Source organism: Rhodnius prolixus, unplaced genomic scaffold, assembly GCF_049639745.1.
Source record: "Rhodnius prolixus isolate KJV_2025 unplaced genomic scaffold, Rpr scaffold_8, whole genome shotgun sequence".
NCBI classification, from domain to species: Eukaryota; Metazoa; Arthropoda; class Insecta; order Hemiptera; family Reduviidae; genus Rhodnius; species Rhodnius prolixus.
The window spans coordinates 20024759-20043262 of NW_027411593.1; the positions used below are offsets into that span (position 1 = coordinate 20024759).

The window sequence follows — 18504 nt, forward strand, 5'->3', positions numbered from 1 at the left end:
TTTTTTGCTAGCTTGTTATAACTTCTTTATAGCTTCAAAAAAATTGTTTTAAACTTTCTGCTATTAATTTAAACTGAAAGCTGAAGGACAATATTAGCCAGAAAATTCGTAGAGAATGTAAGAACATTTGATGATTGTGAAAACTATGCAATTTTGCGTAGAAAATGGGAGCTTAAGTTGTTCATCCAAACCCTAGCAATATAAAAAAAAACTTCTGGGAAAATATTTATATTGTCTTATTTGTAATCGAAATGCAAGGTAGATGACAACATTTTAAAAAAATTCAACCAATCAGACTTTCTTAAGACAAAAGCAGCAAAATTGTTAGGGGGGTGTAGAAAACATTTTTCAAATGTATTTTTCGAGTAGTGTAGTAAGTTTTATTTAATTTTAGAGATTATTGTATTTTTTTGTTTGTTACTTCATTTTTTCATTGTGTCAGTCCTCGTTTCTGGTTAGAGACAACACTGTTTGTTGTCCATTTTGTTAGCTTGGGTGTCATCTATGCACAGTTAAAGTCAGTGGATTTGACAATCTTAGAGGTAGAGATAGCAATTTCTATAGTGATTATTTAGATGTTTGGGAAATTCAATAATCATCTGTAGATCGTTTATTTATTGTCCTTTAAAGTAAGGTAAGTAATATTTAATTGATTATTTAGAAGTTGATATTTCTGTATTGATTTTGCATTTGACAGGTCTGTGTTCTTTCATAATATACATATATAAATAGTAGGGAACAAATATTTAATGTTTTAGTTGATTTCATTTTCTGAACTTAAGAAAAGTATTGGTCTACATTTTGATTTTAGCCAGTGTCTTTAGTAAGTACTCACAGATTAAGAATTCTGTTATTTATTGGTACTTAAGACGAATTGGGTACCGATTCTAAAGCTTTGATAACGTAGTTCTACAAAAATTGCGTATGTGTTTCTTTTGTGTAATTCTATTATTTTGTTTTTAATATTCCCACTTTATCCATTTGTTAACAATCGAATACAAAAGTTTGAAAAGTGATTTATATTGAAAAGTGCCAGTCTATTCTAATTAGTAACATTAATTTGTAAGGATTTTTTTAGTAAGTATATTTACAGTTTTTAAGTATGTACTTTAAGACATTTAATGAAACTTCATTTAACAACGTCATGCGCGAAAATGGCATAAAACATTACCGTCGAATCAAGCGTCTTATACGTCCTGCTGAATTCCTCCGTAAATCCAGCATTTGCATTTCGCTATCGTTGAGAGAAAACAAATTACAGTTCTGTGAGTGAAACAGTGACCGATCTTATCTTCGAATCTCGTTGGTCATTACATACGACTTGTGGCTCTGATTCGTCGTATTTTAGTATGTGGTATATGCGAAATTTTAAAAGTTTGTAGTGCTTACCGCTGCACTGCTATGTTTTCATTGATAGTTTTTCCTTTACTTTTTCTTGAAGACAATTTCTTTTCTTCTATAATTGTGTGTTTTTTAATGGCGGAGAATCACAATCATCTTAACTTGGTAAGTAAAATTAGTATGTTTATTAAGTTCGTGGCCCTCGACACTCTTTAGTTAAATTTGTAAAAAAAAGTGATTGTTCAATATTTTTAAAAGGTGAAACGTGTGCACTTAATTATTTACAGGTTTAAAACAAAGAAAGCTGAATATTAACGGTTAACAGTGACTTAAATTTGAAGATCTTAATCGTTCTCACACAATGGAACATCAAAATCAGGTACATATTTTGTAATGGCAAGTTAATAATTTGCTTTAATGGTGACTTATTTTGTTCATTATTTATTCTTTTATTAATTTCATTTAAAAGTTGAACTGTAATAAATTAGATTTTAGGAATAAACTTAATTTTATACTCTTTATTTTTTTAATGTTACTTGTGACTCCCATTTAGCTACTTAGTGTTCTCATAGATCTGTTAAAGTTATTTCAGGAGGTAAGTAAAATTTTAGATATAACGAGTGTGAAATGAACTGTAATTTTATAAAGTTTCTTGATATTTGCATCTACTTAATGAAATCGTGTGTAACTACTTCGCTACTTATGTGCCACTGTAGATTAAGCCTTAAAGTAACATAATCTATCAAGTTATTAAGTGTATGGATCACACAGAAGAATATTTTCTCAAAATGTGGACTTAGGTATTAGTATATTCAATTTTAAAAATTTTAAAAAATGTTTTACGTAATTGTCGTGGTTGCAACACAAAGAAATAAATTGGAAAATTTAAGAAAACAATTTAATAAAATTAATGATCGATGATGCCTTATAAATGTGTTTTCGATGCTTCTTTTCTTATCCTAGAAAGATAAGATTCGTGGTTTTATATTTTACTGTAAACATTAAAAAAAAGAAGATACATCTTTTTTTTTTACCCACATCCTAGACCAAATGTTTTATGATAGTTTTCCTTACAATACTACTTGGATTAAGCGACATTCTTGGCAGTAGCATGCAGTTGATACACACACATCTTTGCAGATGTACTCGGGAATATTGTCAGAACTCTTAGTAATAAAAAAAAGGTGATGTGAGAAAAATATGTTCTCTCTAATGACTACTAGCATGAAACTAAAAATGGGTGACAAAGAGGGCGTGGAATTCAGTGTGTCAAAACATTATCTTTTTATTAAAACTTGAAATGTGGGAGAATACTCATGGGAAAGGGAATTTATCATTCTTAATCTGATGTGTGTATGTCCGTTTTCTTGCGTACCATTCTGATACTTTTTCTTATTTGTCGTTATGCGCTGATCTAAGTGCATTTGCTTTTTATGCGTTTTATTTTTATTTTTGGGGGGTTACTTTAAAACATTAATATAATTTTTTTAAGGAACGTAAAGCTGATAGGCCTTTTCAATCCCAACCTGAAGGAGAACCAAGCGGTTTAATTTTGGGTTCCTCCCTTTTGATCTTTAAGATTCTGCTTGCTATTTACTTAAGTTTGAGCTAACCCATAATTTTGCTTCTGGTAAGAAAAAAGTATTGAATTAGTATCAAATTTTCGAAAAAGCGTTTTTATCGGATTTGGATGTTTTGAGACGCTATGAGCGCAAAATAATGTTTTTTACGTATGGTCGTGAGTGCATGACAATATTTCAGAAACTATTAAAATAATATTTCATAGAAAAGGAGAGATGTGTAAATGGGTTTTCTCCAATCAAAATATTTATTACTACACCTAACAAAAACCTTAATATATTCGTAAGTCTTAAGTTTGACTTGTCCTATAAGAATTTTTGGAGCGTGTTAGAGATCACCAAAAAGTCAGCAGACTTTCATTTTCAATCAGTGATTAGCAATCATCAGAGGTGTCCCAACTGACTTGTCAGTCTGTGAACTGGTTCAGAATGCTTAGCGTTGCGGTACTTGTGTAAATATGAACCTTCACAAAATAAGGTTGACTTCCGTGTGGCGAACTGAGGATTAAATGCTTTTTCTCTCAACTATCACCAAACAGAAACTTGATCGATACGGACATAAAACTTTTCCTCCATCACTAGGAAAAGTCCTGAAAAGCAGTTTCCTTGTGCAGCAAATTTTTTTAAAAAAGTAATAATTGATACCCTTTAGCATTGGTGAATCCAAGTCCAACGAATGCATCGGTAATTACGGTGTCGAAATAAATTTGTATGTGTCAAACACAATGAAAGAAAATCGTGTCACGTATTAAGACGTAAGTTAATATTACTATCTTATTTAGAAGGAGAGCCCTGCACATCAGCTTCTATTATTCGAGATTAATGTGTCCTAAATAGTCGGAATCCAGATCTTGATAGTTACTTAGATTACTTAGATAGTTTTACAGGAAAATTTCTGGCGAAGGATGAAACTTATATTTTTTGAGAATTTAGATTACTTTAACATATATCCATATGTAATGGATTAAGAGTTTATAAAAATGGTTATATCTGATGACTCCTGTGAGTTACAACCACATGTTTAAACAAATTTTCCATTCCGCATGAATATATTTATAACATCTACATTACTATCCATTTATGTTTCTGTTATATAATTTTTTATAACTAAATTTTGGTAAAAATGGTTGCTATAGACTAGCGAGGTTAAAAGGGCACTGCAAGAGAAAGTCTTATTGGATGATGGAAGGTTGGGCTATGTTTTCTCTGAGCTGGTTCCGATTGGACCATCAAATCGATGGCATTGCCATGTTTGTTCAAGAACTCTGGATTCAGAAAGAGCACTTGTTATGCACCTATCACATCCATATCATACTACCAAACTACGTATTTGTGAACATCCTGCTAGAAATTTCCCTAAATTTGCTGATCGTAGTAGTGAAGGTAAGTGATTTGATCCTTTATTTTTGAAATTAATTATTATTATTATTTTATGTAATAAAATTAAAAACAAAAATTCTTATATCCTGTAATAAATTTTAACTATTTTAGCAGGTTCAACCAAGAAAGATCGTTCACCAATTATTAAAACTGAAGGTAGTGTGATTATTTAAAATTATCAGATAGTTATTTACCTACATTTTTATCTCAAATTAGAAAAAATTTAACTGGATAGAATGATGTTTCTTTTCTATAAATAAACGTCTAGCTTTTTTTAAAAAATAGTAGGTGCCACTTATGAGTTTTAGTAGTGTTCATTAAATAGAACTGTAATAGAAATACCTCGGTATTTTCTTCAAAATGGGGGGAAGAACACAAATACTTTCATCCATTCCATGCCCTTGTATCGCTAGGGGTATTTATCTTCAATTATCCTTATGCTGTTGTCTTTCTTCCGCCAAACGTTTGGTGCCTGAGCCTTTTTTGCTTAATTTTTAAAGGGCAAAACAAAAAAAAAAGAAACAAAACAGCTGCAACCTTCGTATTTTCAGCGTTCTTTAGAGCATCTGTGCAAAATCTGTCATTTTCTTGTGGATACTAACTTGACTGAAATCTTAAGGTTCTCTCTGAAATGGTCATTTTGAAAGATTTGTAGTTCTGCATCTGTAAAATATCTAGGGATATTAAAAGCTCTGTCAGAATTTCAATTTTTTAGAAAATAGTTTTACCACTTTGGTAAGTGTCTGGAAAACGGCTAAAAATGATTTCTTAGCATTTTATAACTACCCTGACATTAAGCTTTTTCCATTCGTATTGAAGCCAGAAACTTCTAAGTGCAGTTCTCATATGTGATAAGCACTTTTAACTGTAATAAGAATTGCATTGGGGGAAAGTTGTATGACAGAACAACAGGTCAGTGTTTCTGCCAGTTTCACTACGTGTTTTTATATCGGCGTTTAACATCAATTATTTTGAAGACTATTTCGTTATTATTATTCTTATTTTAAAAAGCCGTCATTGATCATGACATTGTAATAATTCTATGTAAATTATTCCCATAAATAATTTATTTCAGTTATAATTGATCTCATGAAAGTAGTCTTTTATGGGACATTGATGGACGGAGATGTGCGGCCTTTCATTAAATACTTTCGTAAAAATTCTGGACCTCAGAATTCAGGTTGTGCACCTCCGCTTTAGCGTATCCACAATTTTGGCCACTTCAACAAATGTACTTGTCAAATCATTTTGTTTATGAACTTAGGAAGGAATTTATTTTTATTAGATGAACACTGTTTCTAAATAAAGTAGGCCTCAGCATAACCTCATGCTCATCTGTACAGTCTCAGATAGTACAGAAAAATACGAAACTAATTTTTTTTATCATTTGTTTGAACCCAAAAGTTCTTTGAGATAGATCTCCTTTCAAATGTGTCACTAAGGAATGACTAAAATTTCTTCAGTGATATTGACTTTTTGGGATAATTCGGATCTAACAAGATTTGCTCACAAATCACCTCATTATCCAGATAATACACATGGACTAAAGAGATATCGGCAACTATAGAGATTAAGAAAACTCTATCTCATCGCCTCACACACGTCTTCAGTTACTTTTGCACTTTTCTTTACGTAAAGAGTACATTAAAGAAACCCAAATTTAAAGCATGCGGCATAAATAAAAATTTACGATATCAGTTGCTTATCTTGCTTAACAACTGTGTGCTTAGGTCAGAGACATAATAATGAATTGAAAGTTTTCATTCGGAACATTTTATCGCTTCAGTTCTTTCACAATCCACAATTTAAGAAAACTTTCCGCTTTGAAAAATTTTGGTTATTCACAATTTGCTTGATGGTTTTTTTTATATATGGAAACTTTCAAAAGCTTCTGTTGACGTTCGCAACAAACAGATGAAAAGATAGATGTTGATTGGATTACGTATTCAATTGATCTGTATTACCACGACATTCTTTATCAATAAAAAATTTACAGCCTATAAAATCATCCACATATTCTCTCGTGTAAGTATTATTAATTACAGTCGAATGTTTTTTTAGTTTTAAGGGGATCGTTAGTTAAATTAAGTGACAACTGATAGCTTCCAAATTAGCTGAAAATTAGAAGAATGGTTTTCTTGAATTAACGATATAAACCTATACAAAGAAAGTAGCGTATTGAGAATCTTTAAATTTTGTAAATATATTTGGTTCTGTACAATAAAAAAAGTGAAATCTGTATTATAGTTAATACAGGCTATACTTTTAATACTTCGGAATAAAACAAAAAGTTTCTTCAAATTATTTGTGTAATTTTTCAATCAGTGAAGACACACCATAACACGTTTCATATACAGGAGGCCAGAGTTCTTGGGAGATGACAACGGATGTACTCCCAGGTGAACCAGTACCGCCTGGAATGGAAGATGTTGTAGAAGGAGTTTGCCAGATACAGTCTACATTCGATGAACATCCTGGCCCATTAATAGGATTAGAATATATCGTAGAATTGGTAAAATTTTATCAATTGCATACTTATTACTGAAAAAAAAAAAAAAAAATGTTCGGTGCGCTTACTTCTGAGTGTTACTAAATATGTTTTGTGCGGAAGGTGACTTCTGAAGAGGAAAGTGAACCAAGATATATCTGTTTACTCTGTGAAAAGAAAGGCGATCCTCGAAGCTTAATGGTACATGTTACCAGCCAGAATCACTGTCTGAAATATATTGTAAGTAATGATTTATACTGTTGTGAATTTCTTTTAATAAATGAAGTACTGACCAAGCTATTTATTTAAATTAACTAATGACAATAAATTCTTATATGGTAGAGTTGCTTCTTTAGAACAGCAGGTAATGCACTAAATATGATACCAAGAACAGCGGAAAATCGTAAAGGAGTAGGTATAGCAATTATGAAGGTAGCGCAAGAAATTGAAAGAAATTATGGAAGATTGAAACCAACGTCAGCGGTGGCCGAAACATTTTCCTTAAAGAAGTATGAAATACTAAGACAGATAGATGAGAAGGAACATTTCAGGTTAGTGTTTTCTTCATACATTTTATTGAAATAGGAATTAAGAAGTGATTATTATCAATTATTTTATAATTATCAAAAATATAAATAAATAATGAGGAAGAAGAATTAGGTTAATGATTTTTACTGTGTTATTTAATTTGTTACAATATATTTTTTCTTATAAAACCAAAACTGTATTTTTAAATATATCCCATTTAGCAAAATATAACATGGTTGGTGTGGAGCTGAAAAGATATTCCTGTTAAACGGGCAAATACCTTTTTTTTGCCATATTATCTAAATATTTCGTGGTAGTTTAGAATTTTTTTCTTCTTTATAAATACATAATTTAAAGCGTACTTCAAATTTATCTTCTACAATTTTCTAGAAAAGAAATCGATAAATGCAATCAATTTTGATTGCTAAACAGAAAGAATATTTTTCTTTATTGACCTGCTTTCCTTTTAAACTACGTTGAAATTTTCTGATATTTTTATTTTAAAGGGTTTATCATCTAGAAGAGAAGTTCTCATAAAGCTAGTGTGATTAATTAAATGTGTAACCTCTCAAATTAACTCTTAAAGATGAAGGAAGGAAAACAAGACTTTTTTGTCTAACCTCCATGTTTAAGTGCATAGTGCTTATCAGAAACTGTTTTCCGCAATTTCGGATTAATTTTATACTTGCAATACACCCATATTACTTCAAGTATTTATTACAAAATTAGCATGTGTAAGATCCTCAGGAGGATAATGAAAAGAAGTCTACTTGAAAATAAGGAGAATCCATCTCAAATTTAGCGAGAAGGAAGAAGAACATATTAAAAGGTTTGGAATTGGATTATCGTTACACAGAATTGAAAGATGATTGAAAAATAAAGCCCTAATGAAGCACATTGATGAAAATAGATTTTAAGAGAGGACGACATGTATCAAACTTGCCTCATTATATTATGCCAGCATCTCCCACGTATGTTTTGGAATATTTTCTTCAAACTCATCCTTATAATTAGTTGTATTATAGCAACTGAACTTGGTATAATAGACTCAACTCCATTCACTAAAAAGTTCAGGTTTTTGATTTGTATGCACGATCAATGGCCAAAAATTGTATTTAAAAAAAAATAAGGTTCTTACAAAAGACACTGTCATTCTGTAATAAAATGTCATTATTAAAAAGATTTTGGTTTATTAATACTTTTTTTTCCACCATTTACTAATAAGATACAAAGTTTTTGGCTAATTAATCAAACCTATTGTTTATTTTTACAATATTTAATTAATTCCCAATTCATTGACTGACAGAAGGGATGGTTACTTTTATAAAACTAAGATTTCATTAAATTTGCATTTGTAGGCAGTAGACTTTGGTAATTCGAATTATTTTTCAGTAAATTTGAATTTGAAAATGTTTATTTACAACTTAAAATTTTTTATACAAATATATTTAAAAGGAGGTTTCAGGCTGCATGCCTATATCCTCTCCACAACATATCAACATTTACATTGGGTAAATAAATATTTCAATATCTAGTATACATTTGAGAAAAGTGTTAATGTTTCATACGTTATACTAATTACAGAATAAATGCAGCAATTTTTGAACGATTCTCCGAAATAACTGATAATGTTGTGTTTCTAATGTTTATTTTACAGTGTCTTTATTGTGATTTCCTAAGGTGTTGAAAGTGCAAATTTTCTTCATAAAATATTTTAATCTTGAATTTAAGAAGTTTTCATATTGTTCATTTAAGTGAATGTTATGGAATCAATTTACAGAGGCCTACTCTTGTAAATTTTGTCTAGCGTAACAATAACAAGTAACATTCAATGTTTCAGTTGTTTTATGACACATTTTCGAATAAAATTGATTGATTATTTTGTTTTAAGTGAAATCTTTCCTTTTTCTCCTGGAAATGTTATAAATTTTAATTAATAATAAACTGAAAGTTATCTTATCATCTTAACAAAATTCAATTCCATGTCTTAAGAATTGAACGGTTTAGAACTCATAATGTTTATTGGAAGTGAATTTATACGGACCAACTTATTATAATTTCGATTGGGTAATTAAATTGGGTTATTAGTTTCCAATTATATCCTTAATTTGGCATCTTTCAATTTTGTTTTCTAATTAGCAATAAAGTGTATAATATAGCGTTACATTAAGTGAAAAAACGTCTATAATCATGCTTTACAGTGAGGGAAAAATTGCAGTTTGCAGCTAGCAGTGCGAATTATTTCTATTGGTATTATTTGCCTAATTCTGATGTATTCAACTCAAGAGTGTGTAATCGTTTAAGGTTTGACGTGCTATCAGCGTTGTGAAAGTGGAAAGTGAAAACAGAGCCTTTTTTTTTGTTAGATTACTTGCTTAAAAATATATATAATTGCAATATTACACTCCTTCAATTGAATGCTCATTCAATGTTTACACACATTGGTATATGTAAACTAACAGTAGATCATACACAATATACTGTGTTACAATATAAACAGATTATTGCTATGATTATATCTTTCTCAGATATTGTGCTACTCCATATATAATTTTAGAACGGGATTTTACTTTACTTTTTTTAAATATCTTTATTTCAGGTTAAAAATTATGCCATAATATTTGTGTTAAGCGCACGTTCTTAGGTCTAATTGTATTGAAGTGAAATTTGCACCCAAAAAATATTGTCCTTTTACAAAAGTCTTCTGTAAAAGTTGTTTTATTAATAAAGCACTTTTTTCTTTAAGGAATTCTTAAATAATTAACTATTAGTCGAAAAATTTAGTAATTGTACTTAAAATGCCCTTATGAACAGAAAAATATCACTCTTAAAATGAAAAATCAGTGTTTTATCTGATTTCTCTCTGAGCAACTAACTAATTATTTAGTAGAATTTTTAGGTAAATAAATATTATTAGATAAATAAAGTTGATTAGTCAGTATGAAATCCCAGATTTTGGGAAAGAACCTTTCGAAGGAGATATATGTGATAAAATTCAATTATTTAGAAATTCTTCTTTAGAAGACGTATTTTTATTAAAAAAGTTTTTCTTTATGACTTTAATTTTTTTGTTTTAACTGAAATAAGTATTTGAAAATTTCAGGGAAACATCTAATACTACGTTTGCCAGCTATGTTACTCCTGAAAAGATTCGAGAATATTCTGAAGAAAATGGTAAGTAATTGATTTCTATTCTGCTTCTATCGTTCAATAATAAAAATAAAAATTGTTCCAAAAAAAATAAAGTAGCTTTTAAAAAAAGATAGAACTTCTAATAAAAATCCAAACTTATGGGTTTTTTTAAAAATCTGTAAGAAGATTCAGTGATTCACGGGCTTTGAAGATTATAGTTTTATGTAGCAAAAAGGTGAATATCTAGACTAAGTATGAAACATTTCAAAACATACTTTTTCTTGTTATGGCTTCCATTATAGTCAAGTAAAACTAAAATTAGGTGCGATGATTTCATGTATAAAAACATTTAAGTGCATTCTTAACAAGTCGTAAAAGGCGGATCTGATTTGACAGTAGTTGAGGGTAGAATAATGATTACTACCATTTTAGGTAAAACCTTATCTACAGAAATTATTATTGTTATTACTTAATAGTAATAACTATAGTAAACTAATAATAATCTCCTTAACAAAAACTTACAGTTTTAAAAGTTAAGTATAAGGGTTGATTAAACGCCAAAAGGTACACAAATCAGCAGTTCCCAACATTTCATTAATACTTCATTGATATAATTTAAGTAATTTTACTGCATTAACTTTTCCTTCACATTTTTTAGAATTTATTAGATGTCACAGACCCTTATGCTGGCCATTTTCGTCTACAAAATATTTACTCAAGTAGCACACCATTTAACTTAGATTGACTGTAATATCTATTTATCTATAATAATCAAACTATTAATCACAGGTGAAAAAGAAAACGTTATAAAAAATATAAAAAAAATAAGAGGCTAAAAAATTCATAAACTTTTTTTACATCAATGATTTTATGCATTTATTTTTATTTTTAAATAAAAATCATTGGTTTAAGTTCATTCTTCGATTAAAGTAATTGTTATTTTATGTTGTAGTCAAACGTTTGTAATAATAAGTAATAAATAATCTGGCTTTATCGCAAATAATATAGTTTTCTTCAATTACATTCTCAATCTAGGTGTTCTTCCCACAATGTTATATATATGTAATATAAAATAAAGAAAATAAAGATATGCATATTTTTAGGACAGCTAATTATTCTAGTATTTTACCATAAGTAAAATTAGGGGGACTAAATTAAATTACAATTGAGAAATGAGTAAATATTGTTGAATAATCTACTTGTTATTAACTGTATGTTATTTGTGCTCACGAATATTTCGGTAAGACGAATTTAAGACTGAAATATTGTTTTGAATCCTCCGTGATTGAAATTTAAAAAGTGGCCGACTCTAACTTTGTTTTTTTCTACTTTAACATGCATGTATATGTGACTACTCAGAATAATTCATCACTCATTTTATCATAATTATAATAAAAAAATATTATGAATGAACTGGCCAGCATAAGGGTCTGTGACATCTAATAAATTCTAAAAAATGTGAAGGAAAAGTTAATGCAGTAAAATTACTTAAATTATATCAATGAAGTATTAATGAAATGTTGGGAACTGCTGATTTGTGTACCTTTTGGCGTTTAATCAACCCTTATACTTAACTTTTAAAACTGTAAGTTTTTGTTAAGGAGATTTTTGTACCTTTTGGATAGATTTTCCTTTTTGTCTATTTGCAAAGTTACGTCTGCTTTACAGATTTTTTAAAATTTGGAATAAGCTATTCTATCATTATAACCTGATAAGGTGTTAAATCGGAACCGTAACTACCACTGGAGAGATCTTTTTAAAGAATGATTATAGTTGCGGTCCCCAAACCATCCTCAATAACCATTTTTTTGAGAAAGCGTTTTGAATAAAATAGGAAGGTATTTGTACGTAAATAGCAAAATTAAACTGCGATTTCAGTACTTCCTTTTAAGAGGAGCAAGAAAAATAAACTGCGATTACAGTACTTCTCCCTAAAAGGCAAAGATTTTGAATCGAACGACAATTCATTGATGTAAATCGGTTCACTCATTGATAATTTTAACGATTGCAGTACTTCCTCTTAGTAGGTGTAAGAGCATGATGGCACTTCACAGCCACATAGAGGAGCTTTAATCACTTCTTCGTGCTAAATTTTATCAAAATCGGACTAAGCTTTGTAGAAATATTGGTAATAATAGTTTTAGAAAGGGCCTTATTTGGGTGGGGCGAACTCCCCTCCTTATGAGGCATAGCGTCGAGACTTTTAAAGTACAAATCTGTACAAAATTTCGATTCGAATGACACTTCATTCATGAAAATCGGTTCACGTGTCGATAATTTGAAACGATTGCTATACTTCCCCTTAACAAGTGTAAGAGCAGATCGTCGCTTTATTGTTAGGTAGGGGAGCCCTAACCCTATCATCCTACCAAATTTTATCAAAATCGGGCCAAGATTTACAGAGTAATTAGTAATAATAATTTTGGAGGGGGCCTTACATAAAGGGGGCTAACTCCTCTCCCATTCGATGTACAGGGCCGAGACCCCCAAAAGGCACATCTACTTAAATTCCGAATCGAACGACACCTCATTCATGAAAATCGGTTCACGCGTTTAGGCGCTACGTTGTTTACAAAAAAGGTAACAAGAACAACAACAACAACAAGAAGAAGAAGAAGAAGAAGAACAAGAACATTTTTTGAAAAAGCCGTTTTTGCTCATTTTCGGCAACTTTTTTCTCGAAACCTATTAGATCTGGGTGGTTGCAAAAAAATTATAGTTATAAAGGAGAATTTGGAGTAAGATTTAAAGAAAATTTGGGAATTTTATCTTTTATAGAAAAATAGAAAAAAATTGTCAAAGTTGGGTGTTTTTCAACGTTACACTTTTTCGTGCAGTTTTTGATGGTCAACCCTTATACAACTGTCCTACCGGACAGTTTTAATTTATTAGTTTAATTTTTTTAAGACGCGTCCGGTTATTGGCGCCCGGAGTTTTTTCAGTGCGGACAGTGTTTTTTTCGTTACAGACAACACTGACCATGATTAAGAAGTCTAAGGGCCAGCAGCTGTATTCGAACCTTTGCGTGGAAATCCTAACCATATAGCTAATCCCTCCCCTAGAAATTATTAAAGTTTATTAATTATATGTCTTTAATATTCAAATATATAATTCTTGTTGATTTCAGATGTTGAGACAACCCCTTTCTCAGCACAAAGTAATAAAATTAAATCTGCCCCAATTCCTATGTAAGGATATTAATTTTTCTTCCAAAAATATTGTAGTATCAAATTCATTTCTTACTTAATTCAATAAATATATTTTGTTCAGGCCAAAACCTTATGATCCGTACGATAAAGATAAGGGACACAATTCTTCAACCGTACCGAGAGGGATAAAAAATGATAAACCTCCTGGAAAAGGAGTTGGCGGTGGTAATTTTAGTTTGCTTAAATAATGAAATAACATGTCACAGTAATCTTCTTTCAATTATTTATAAACAAATTTTGTTTGCAGAAGATGATCCGATAGAAGTTACATCTTCAATATCTTCGGTATCATCATCAATTGAGTCAGATGATGATGATAGAAGAGAAAATCATTCACGAAGAAGTTCTTCAAGGGATAGATATTCTGCAAAAAAACGACGGTTATCACCTGATGATGAACGTCGCAAATATTTATATCGTAACGCTGGCAGACGAGGTATATCACCATCTCGACGGGCAAAAGGGAGTTTAAGATCACGCTCAAGATCAAGAACAAGATCCAGATCCAGATCCAGATCCAGATCACGAGACAGAAGATGTGATTATTACAGAGAAAGAGATCGTCTCAAAAGGAGTCCATCATATGGACGATTTCGTTCGGGACGTTTAAGGTAATAAGTTTTTTCATTATATCTTCTATGAAGTTCACAGTTTCTGTTTTAATTCTTATTCAAATTTATATTATAGTAATTAAATTAAATTACTTATTTTTCATGACTATTCATTTTTTAATTAACTTAATATTATAAAAATTAATTTGAGTGTTGATTTAAAGTATAAAGAAAGTTGTTGATAAACGGTATAAAATGGTTGCATAGATATGACGACCGGCACTCGGAGGAGAGGTATCGCCGCAGGAGCCAAGATAGGGACAGATATGAACGTGACAGGTATATACGATATCATTTCTATTTTAATTGGATAGCTAGATTCCCGGATTTACACAACTACAAAATGGAGTCCTTAATTAATTTTTTGTTCAATCGCATTCTGGCCCTTGTTGGTTGCTGTGATAGGTGATCATTGTACGCGCCATTAGTTAAGATTTTCGAAGAGGTGGCTAGTTCATTTTTTAGACCGCAAAAAAAGTATCTTTATTTTTATTTCCTTTGAAAAACGTTGCATTGATTCATTCATTTCTCTATTATTTGTGATTCTTCCGCTATTTTAATAAATTTATGTTTTATTTTAAGGAGAAGAAGAGGAGAGAGTCGTGAGCGGCTTCTGGAGAGAAGGGATAGAAGAAGTGTTGAAAAGAAAAAGGATAGCGATAGTAAATGGGATAGATATCGTGCAGAATTAAGTAAATTGGAGTTATCTTTCGAAAGTAAATTGAAATATTTTGAAGAAAAACCAGAAAAACATCCAAAATATTCGGAAGAATGGAAAGGATTTTGGAATAAAAGATACAAAGAAATACAATTATCTGGTAAGGATCCTACTACCTATGATTTTAAGCCAGAATGGATTATATATTGGGCAAAAAGAATGAAAGAATTAAGTGAAGAAGATTTTAATAAAGAACGTGAAGTGTTGAAGAAGAAATTGAATGTAGATGAAAAACCAGAAAAGCCACCTAGTAGTGATTTGCAGGATGTCTCACCACCAACACCAGAAAGCCAAAAAGATGTTACAGTGGATGATATAAAAAACACATGGAAAGCGCTAACCGGCTCTGAAATAACAGCACCAAACAATTTAGATAAAAGCCAGTTAAAAAGGTCACCATCTCCATGGGAGAATAATTCATTGGCTTCAACCCCATCTGTTTCCCAGCCTCCTGATTCAGAAAGATCTTCGATTAGTACGAGAAAGCCATACGATATTGCTCCCCCTGTTTTACATTGTTTACGTATGCTTTCTGTACTCGAACATCAGTTAGGCTCATTAGGACCGAAAGTAATGGAATTGCTAAGTAAAGCTTTGATTCTTGAGAGGACAAAATACAATTCTTCAATGACCTTATTAAAAGATGTTGATATACATATTTTCTTTGAAACTGTAAAAGAAAAGATCAGAGGCCAATTAATTGCTGGGATAGTTATGAGAAATTTGGTATCATCGTCTCGTGCTATTATAAAAGCGATTGAAAGCATGTTAGAAACAAATCCGCCTGAACCTAACAAGTTAAGTCCTTTAGTACCTGCAACAATTAAAATGATCCCTCCTCCTAAATTACAAACATCTGAACCTGTTCAAGTACCTGGAATAGGTATGATTGATAAAATGGCAGTAGCCCAACAGATTGCTAGTGCATTAGTTGCGCAAGGCAGAACCGATGTTACTCAAGAAGAACTAGAAGACCTAATAAACGCTGTAGTTGGTATAGCAAAAGCTTCAAATGCTAATGTTAGTAAAAATATTTCATCTGCTGCATTCTTTTCACAATTGAATATTGAAAATTCCACAGCTACAAGTCATATTAATGAAATTCTTTCAAATATGATAAGTTCTGCACAAAAAAGTTTAGGCAAGGAATCAAAGCCGCAAAGCAACACGATTTCAGATGCACCTCATTCTGTACAGCAACCAGTTACTCAAGAGAAACAATCTCCGTTAACACCAGTTATGGGCCCGCTCCAGGTGGCTGAATCAGTTGGTATTAGTAAACATAATATTCCTACTACTTCTAATACAGATATAGTTGGAAATCCAACAGTAAATGTCAAATCCGTTACTCCAGCAGTTGCCAACGATGTTTCTGATGAAGAATTAAAAGAAAAATTGATAAAATTCAGCATTCTACCACGAGATGAACAACAAAATTTAATAGCACTCTTAAAGCAATTAGAATCTACACAAGCAACAAGAGTTGAGAATCTTAGAAAATATGTTTCCATTGGTCTTGTGCACAGAGGTACCGATAGAATTAATCAAAATAATGATGATAACAAAGATGGCAGATTGTCACCATTTTCTTCAAGAGTTGGGGGAGCTAATCCTACACCAGATGATTCACAAAAAGATAAACAAAAATTAACATCTCCAAGAAATGAATACGAGGATGATGACGATGATGAAGATGACGATGATTACAGTGTTGAGGATGTTTACAAAGCAGCTTCTGAAAAGTTATTTAAGAAAAATGAAAATACCAAACTTAATAGCGAAAGTGAAATAACAAACACTGGAAATCCTGAATATGATAGTAATTCTTCAAACAAACCTTTTGGTTTACAAAATGTTGATCCATTATCACGTACAGTGTCAGATAATAGTGCTGATAAAATTGTTCAAAAGCTACCTTCAATATCAGCTAAAACTGGTTTATTACCAAATCAGGGTAGAAGTGTTCATAGTAACTTACCACCCTTAATAGATAATATATTTGAAAGAAATGAACCGTATCAAATAAATCTAGAAGGGCAGAATCAACCTGGTAATAGTTTTATGGGTAATTTGTACACAAATTTTCAGGGTGTTAGGCAAGATTCATTTCAGCGAAACCCTGATCCATTCAGTGGAGGCAGTAATTATTTTAACAAAAATCAAGATTACCCTAATAGTAGTTACAACACTAGGGATCCTGGAAGTATTTGCCCATCACAGGAACCGTCTAGGAATTATACTAATCAAAATTGGCAATTTGGAACATTGCAATATAACACAGGACCGCCAAGCAACGACCAATTTAATGAAAATGCTCATGGTTTCTTCAGAAGCGGACAAAATGAACCACACTTTGGTGGTTATAGGAAAAATTTTTAATTTAAGTAAATTTTCGGCGAAAAAGAATATTTTTGTACATATTACTTCTAAAATGTACTACCTTTAGTTTTTTGTTTTTATACATCCACATGTATAGATTAAAAATGTACAATATTTTAGAATAAAAATTATTGTTTTTTAAAACGCTTTTATCACGTAAATCTAATTTATAATTTTTAAATAGAAGTAGTGTTCGATTCTTGAAAAAGAGCAATCAAGACCTGCTGTACTGAATGAAGGATAAATTTGTTTTCTTTGTTTTAAGGACAACCAGTTATTTTACTTCTAAATCATGTCACTTGAAAACTTTCGATATCATCAACCTTACAAACCTAGAATTCACTTACCTACATTTATAACGCAACATTGCAATTTTTTACTTGCCAGTTTACTGGAATGAGGAGCATTGCAGCAATATGTTTTTATAAACCCATAAAACCATCTGACCAACTCCCACGCCTATTGTAATTTTCATTCGTGTCTACTATTTGAAAATTTATTTAATTTCTTATTTGAAATGTACCCCATCATTCAAAATTCTTTGTCTTAACCTGATCATTAGTCGTGTTTCCAACAACCTGCTGTCATCTCAGAAGTTGGATTTGTTGTGTAATGTGTGTGTGTGTCGGAGACCTATGTTAGTATGACTTCCAAAGATGCTGAAAGAGGAAGATATATGTTCTTTGGGTTGAGACAAAGGAACTGTGCACTTACCATCGACTAATGGATAATAAAGGACAAACATTTCTTGATTAGTTCCCTAGGGACATACATATTGGATGAAAACTACAGAGTAGCTTCACTTCAAAAATGACCACGAGGTAATTTTGTTTTTCGGTTGATTTATTCTATAGGTACTGACTATGGACCAATTTTTTAAAGATTTCTTTTAGTTCTAAACTATATAATTGGTATAGAATTTTAAATAGTTTTTATGAGAATTTTTAAATATTTGTTTTTAATACTAAATGACTCCAGCTTTTATGGGTATAAAAGACCTGCCCCTGCCGTATGCGGCAGTACGGATCGGTTAAATAAAATCTTAAGGTCAAGTAAAAGGTTAATGGAAGATGATCTTCAAGTTTGTGCAGTTAGCCCGAGTGCCATACCCGATCAAAGGCTTGAGCCACATCGGAAA

General features: G+C 31.0%; 1 protein-coding gene across 4 annotated transcripts; it reads left to right on the forward strand.

The window, feature by feature from the left end:
* Nucleotides 1-471: 471 nt before the first annotated feature.
* LOC141451011 (uncharacterized protein CG7065-like) lies at nucleotides 472-17510 on the forward strand. 4 transcript variants are annotated; one of them, XM_074122008.1, is made up of 13 exons: nucleotides 472-634; nucleotides 1629-1720; nucleotides 4058-4304; nucleotides 4413-4457; nucleotides 6659-6813; nucleotides 6913-7029; nucleotides 7132-7340; nucleotides 10421-10491; nucleotides 13577-13637; nucleotides 13720-13820; nucleotides 13906-14269; nucleotides 14477-14548; nucleotides 14852-17510. In XM_074122008.1, the coding sequence occupies exons 2-13, from the start codon at nucleotides 1703-1705 to the stop codon at nucleotides 17364-17366; spliced, it is 3975 nt and encodes a 1324-aa protein (XP_073978109.1). In that variant the 5' UTR covers nucleotides 472-634; nucleotides 1629-1702; the 3' UTR covers nucleotides 17367-17510. The 4 variants fall into 4 exon arrangements, with proteins under 4 accessions (XP_073978109.1, XP_073978108.1, XP_073978110.1 ...); XM_074122007.1 differs by having other exon boundaries at nucleotides 473-634; nucleotides 13720-13823; XM_074122009.1 differs by lacking the exon at nucleotides 4413-4457 and having other exon boundaries at nucleotides 473-634; nucleotides 13720-13823.
* Nucleotides 17511-18504: the final 994 nt, after the last annotated feature.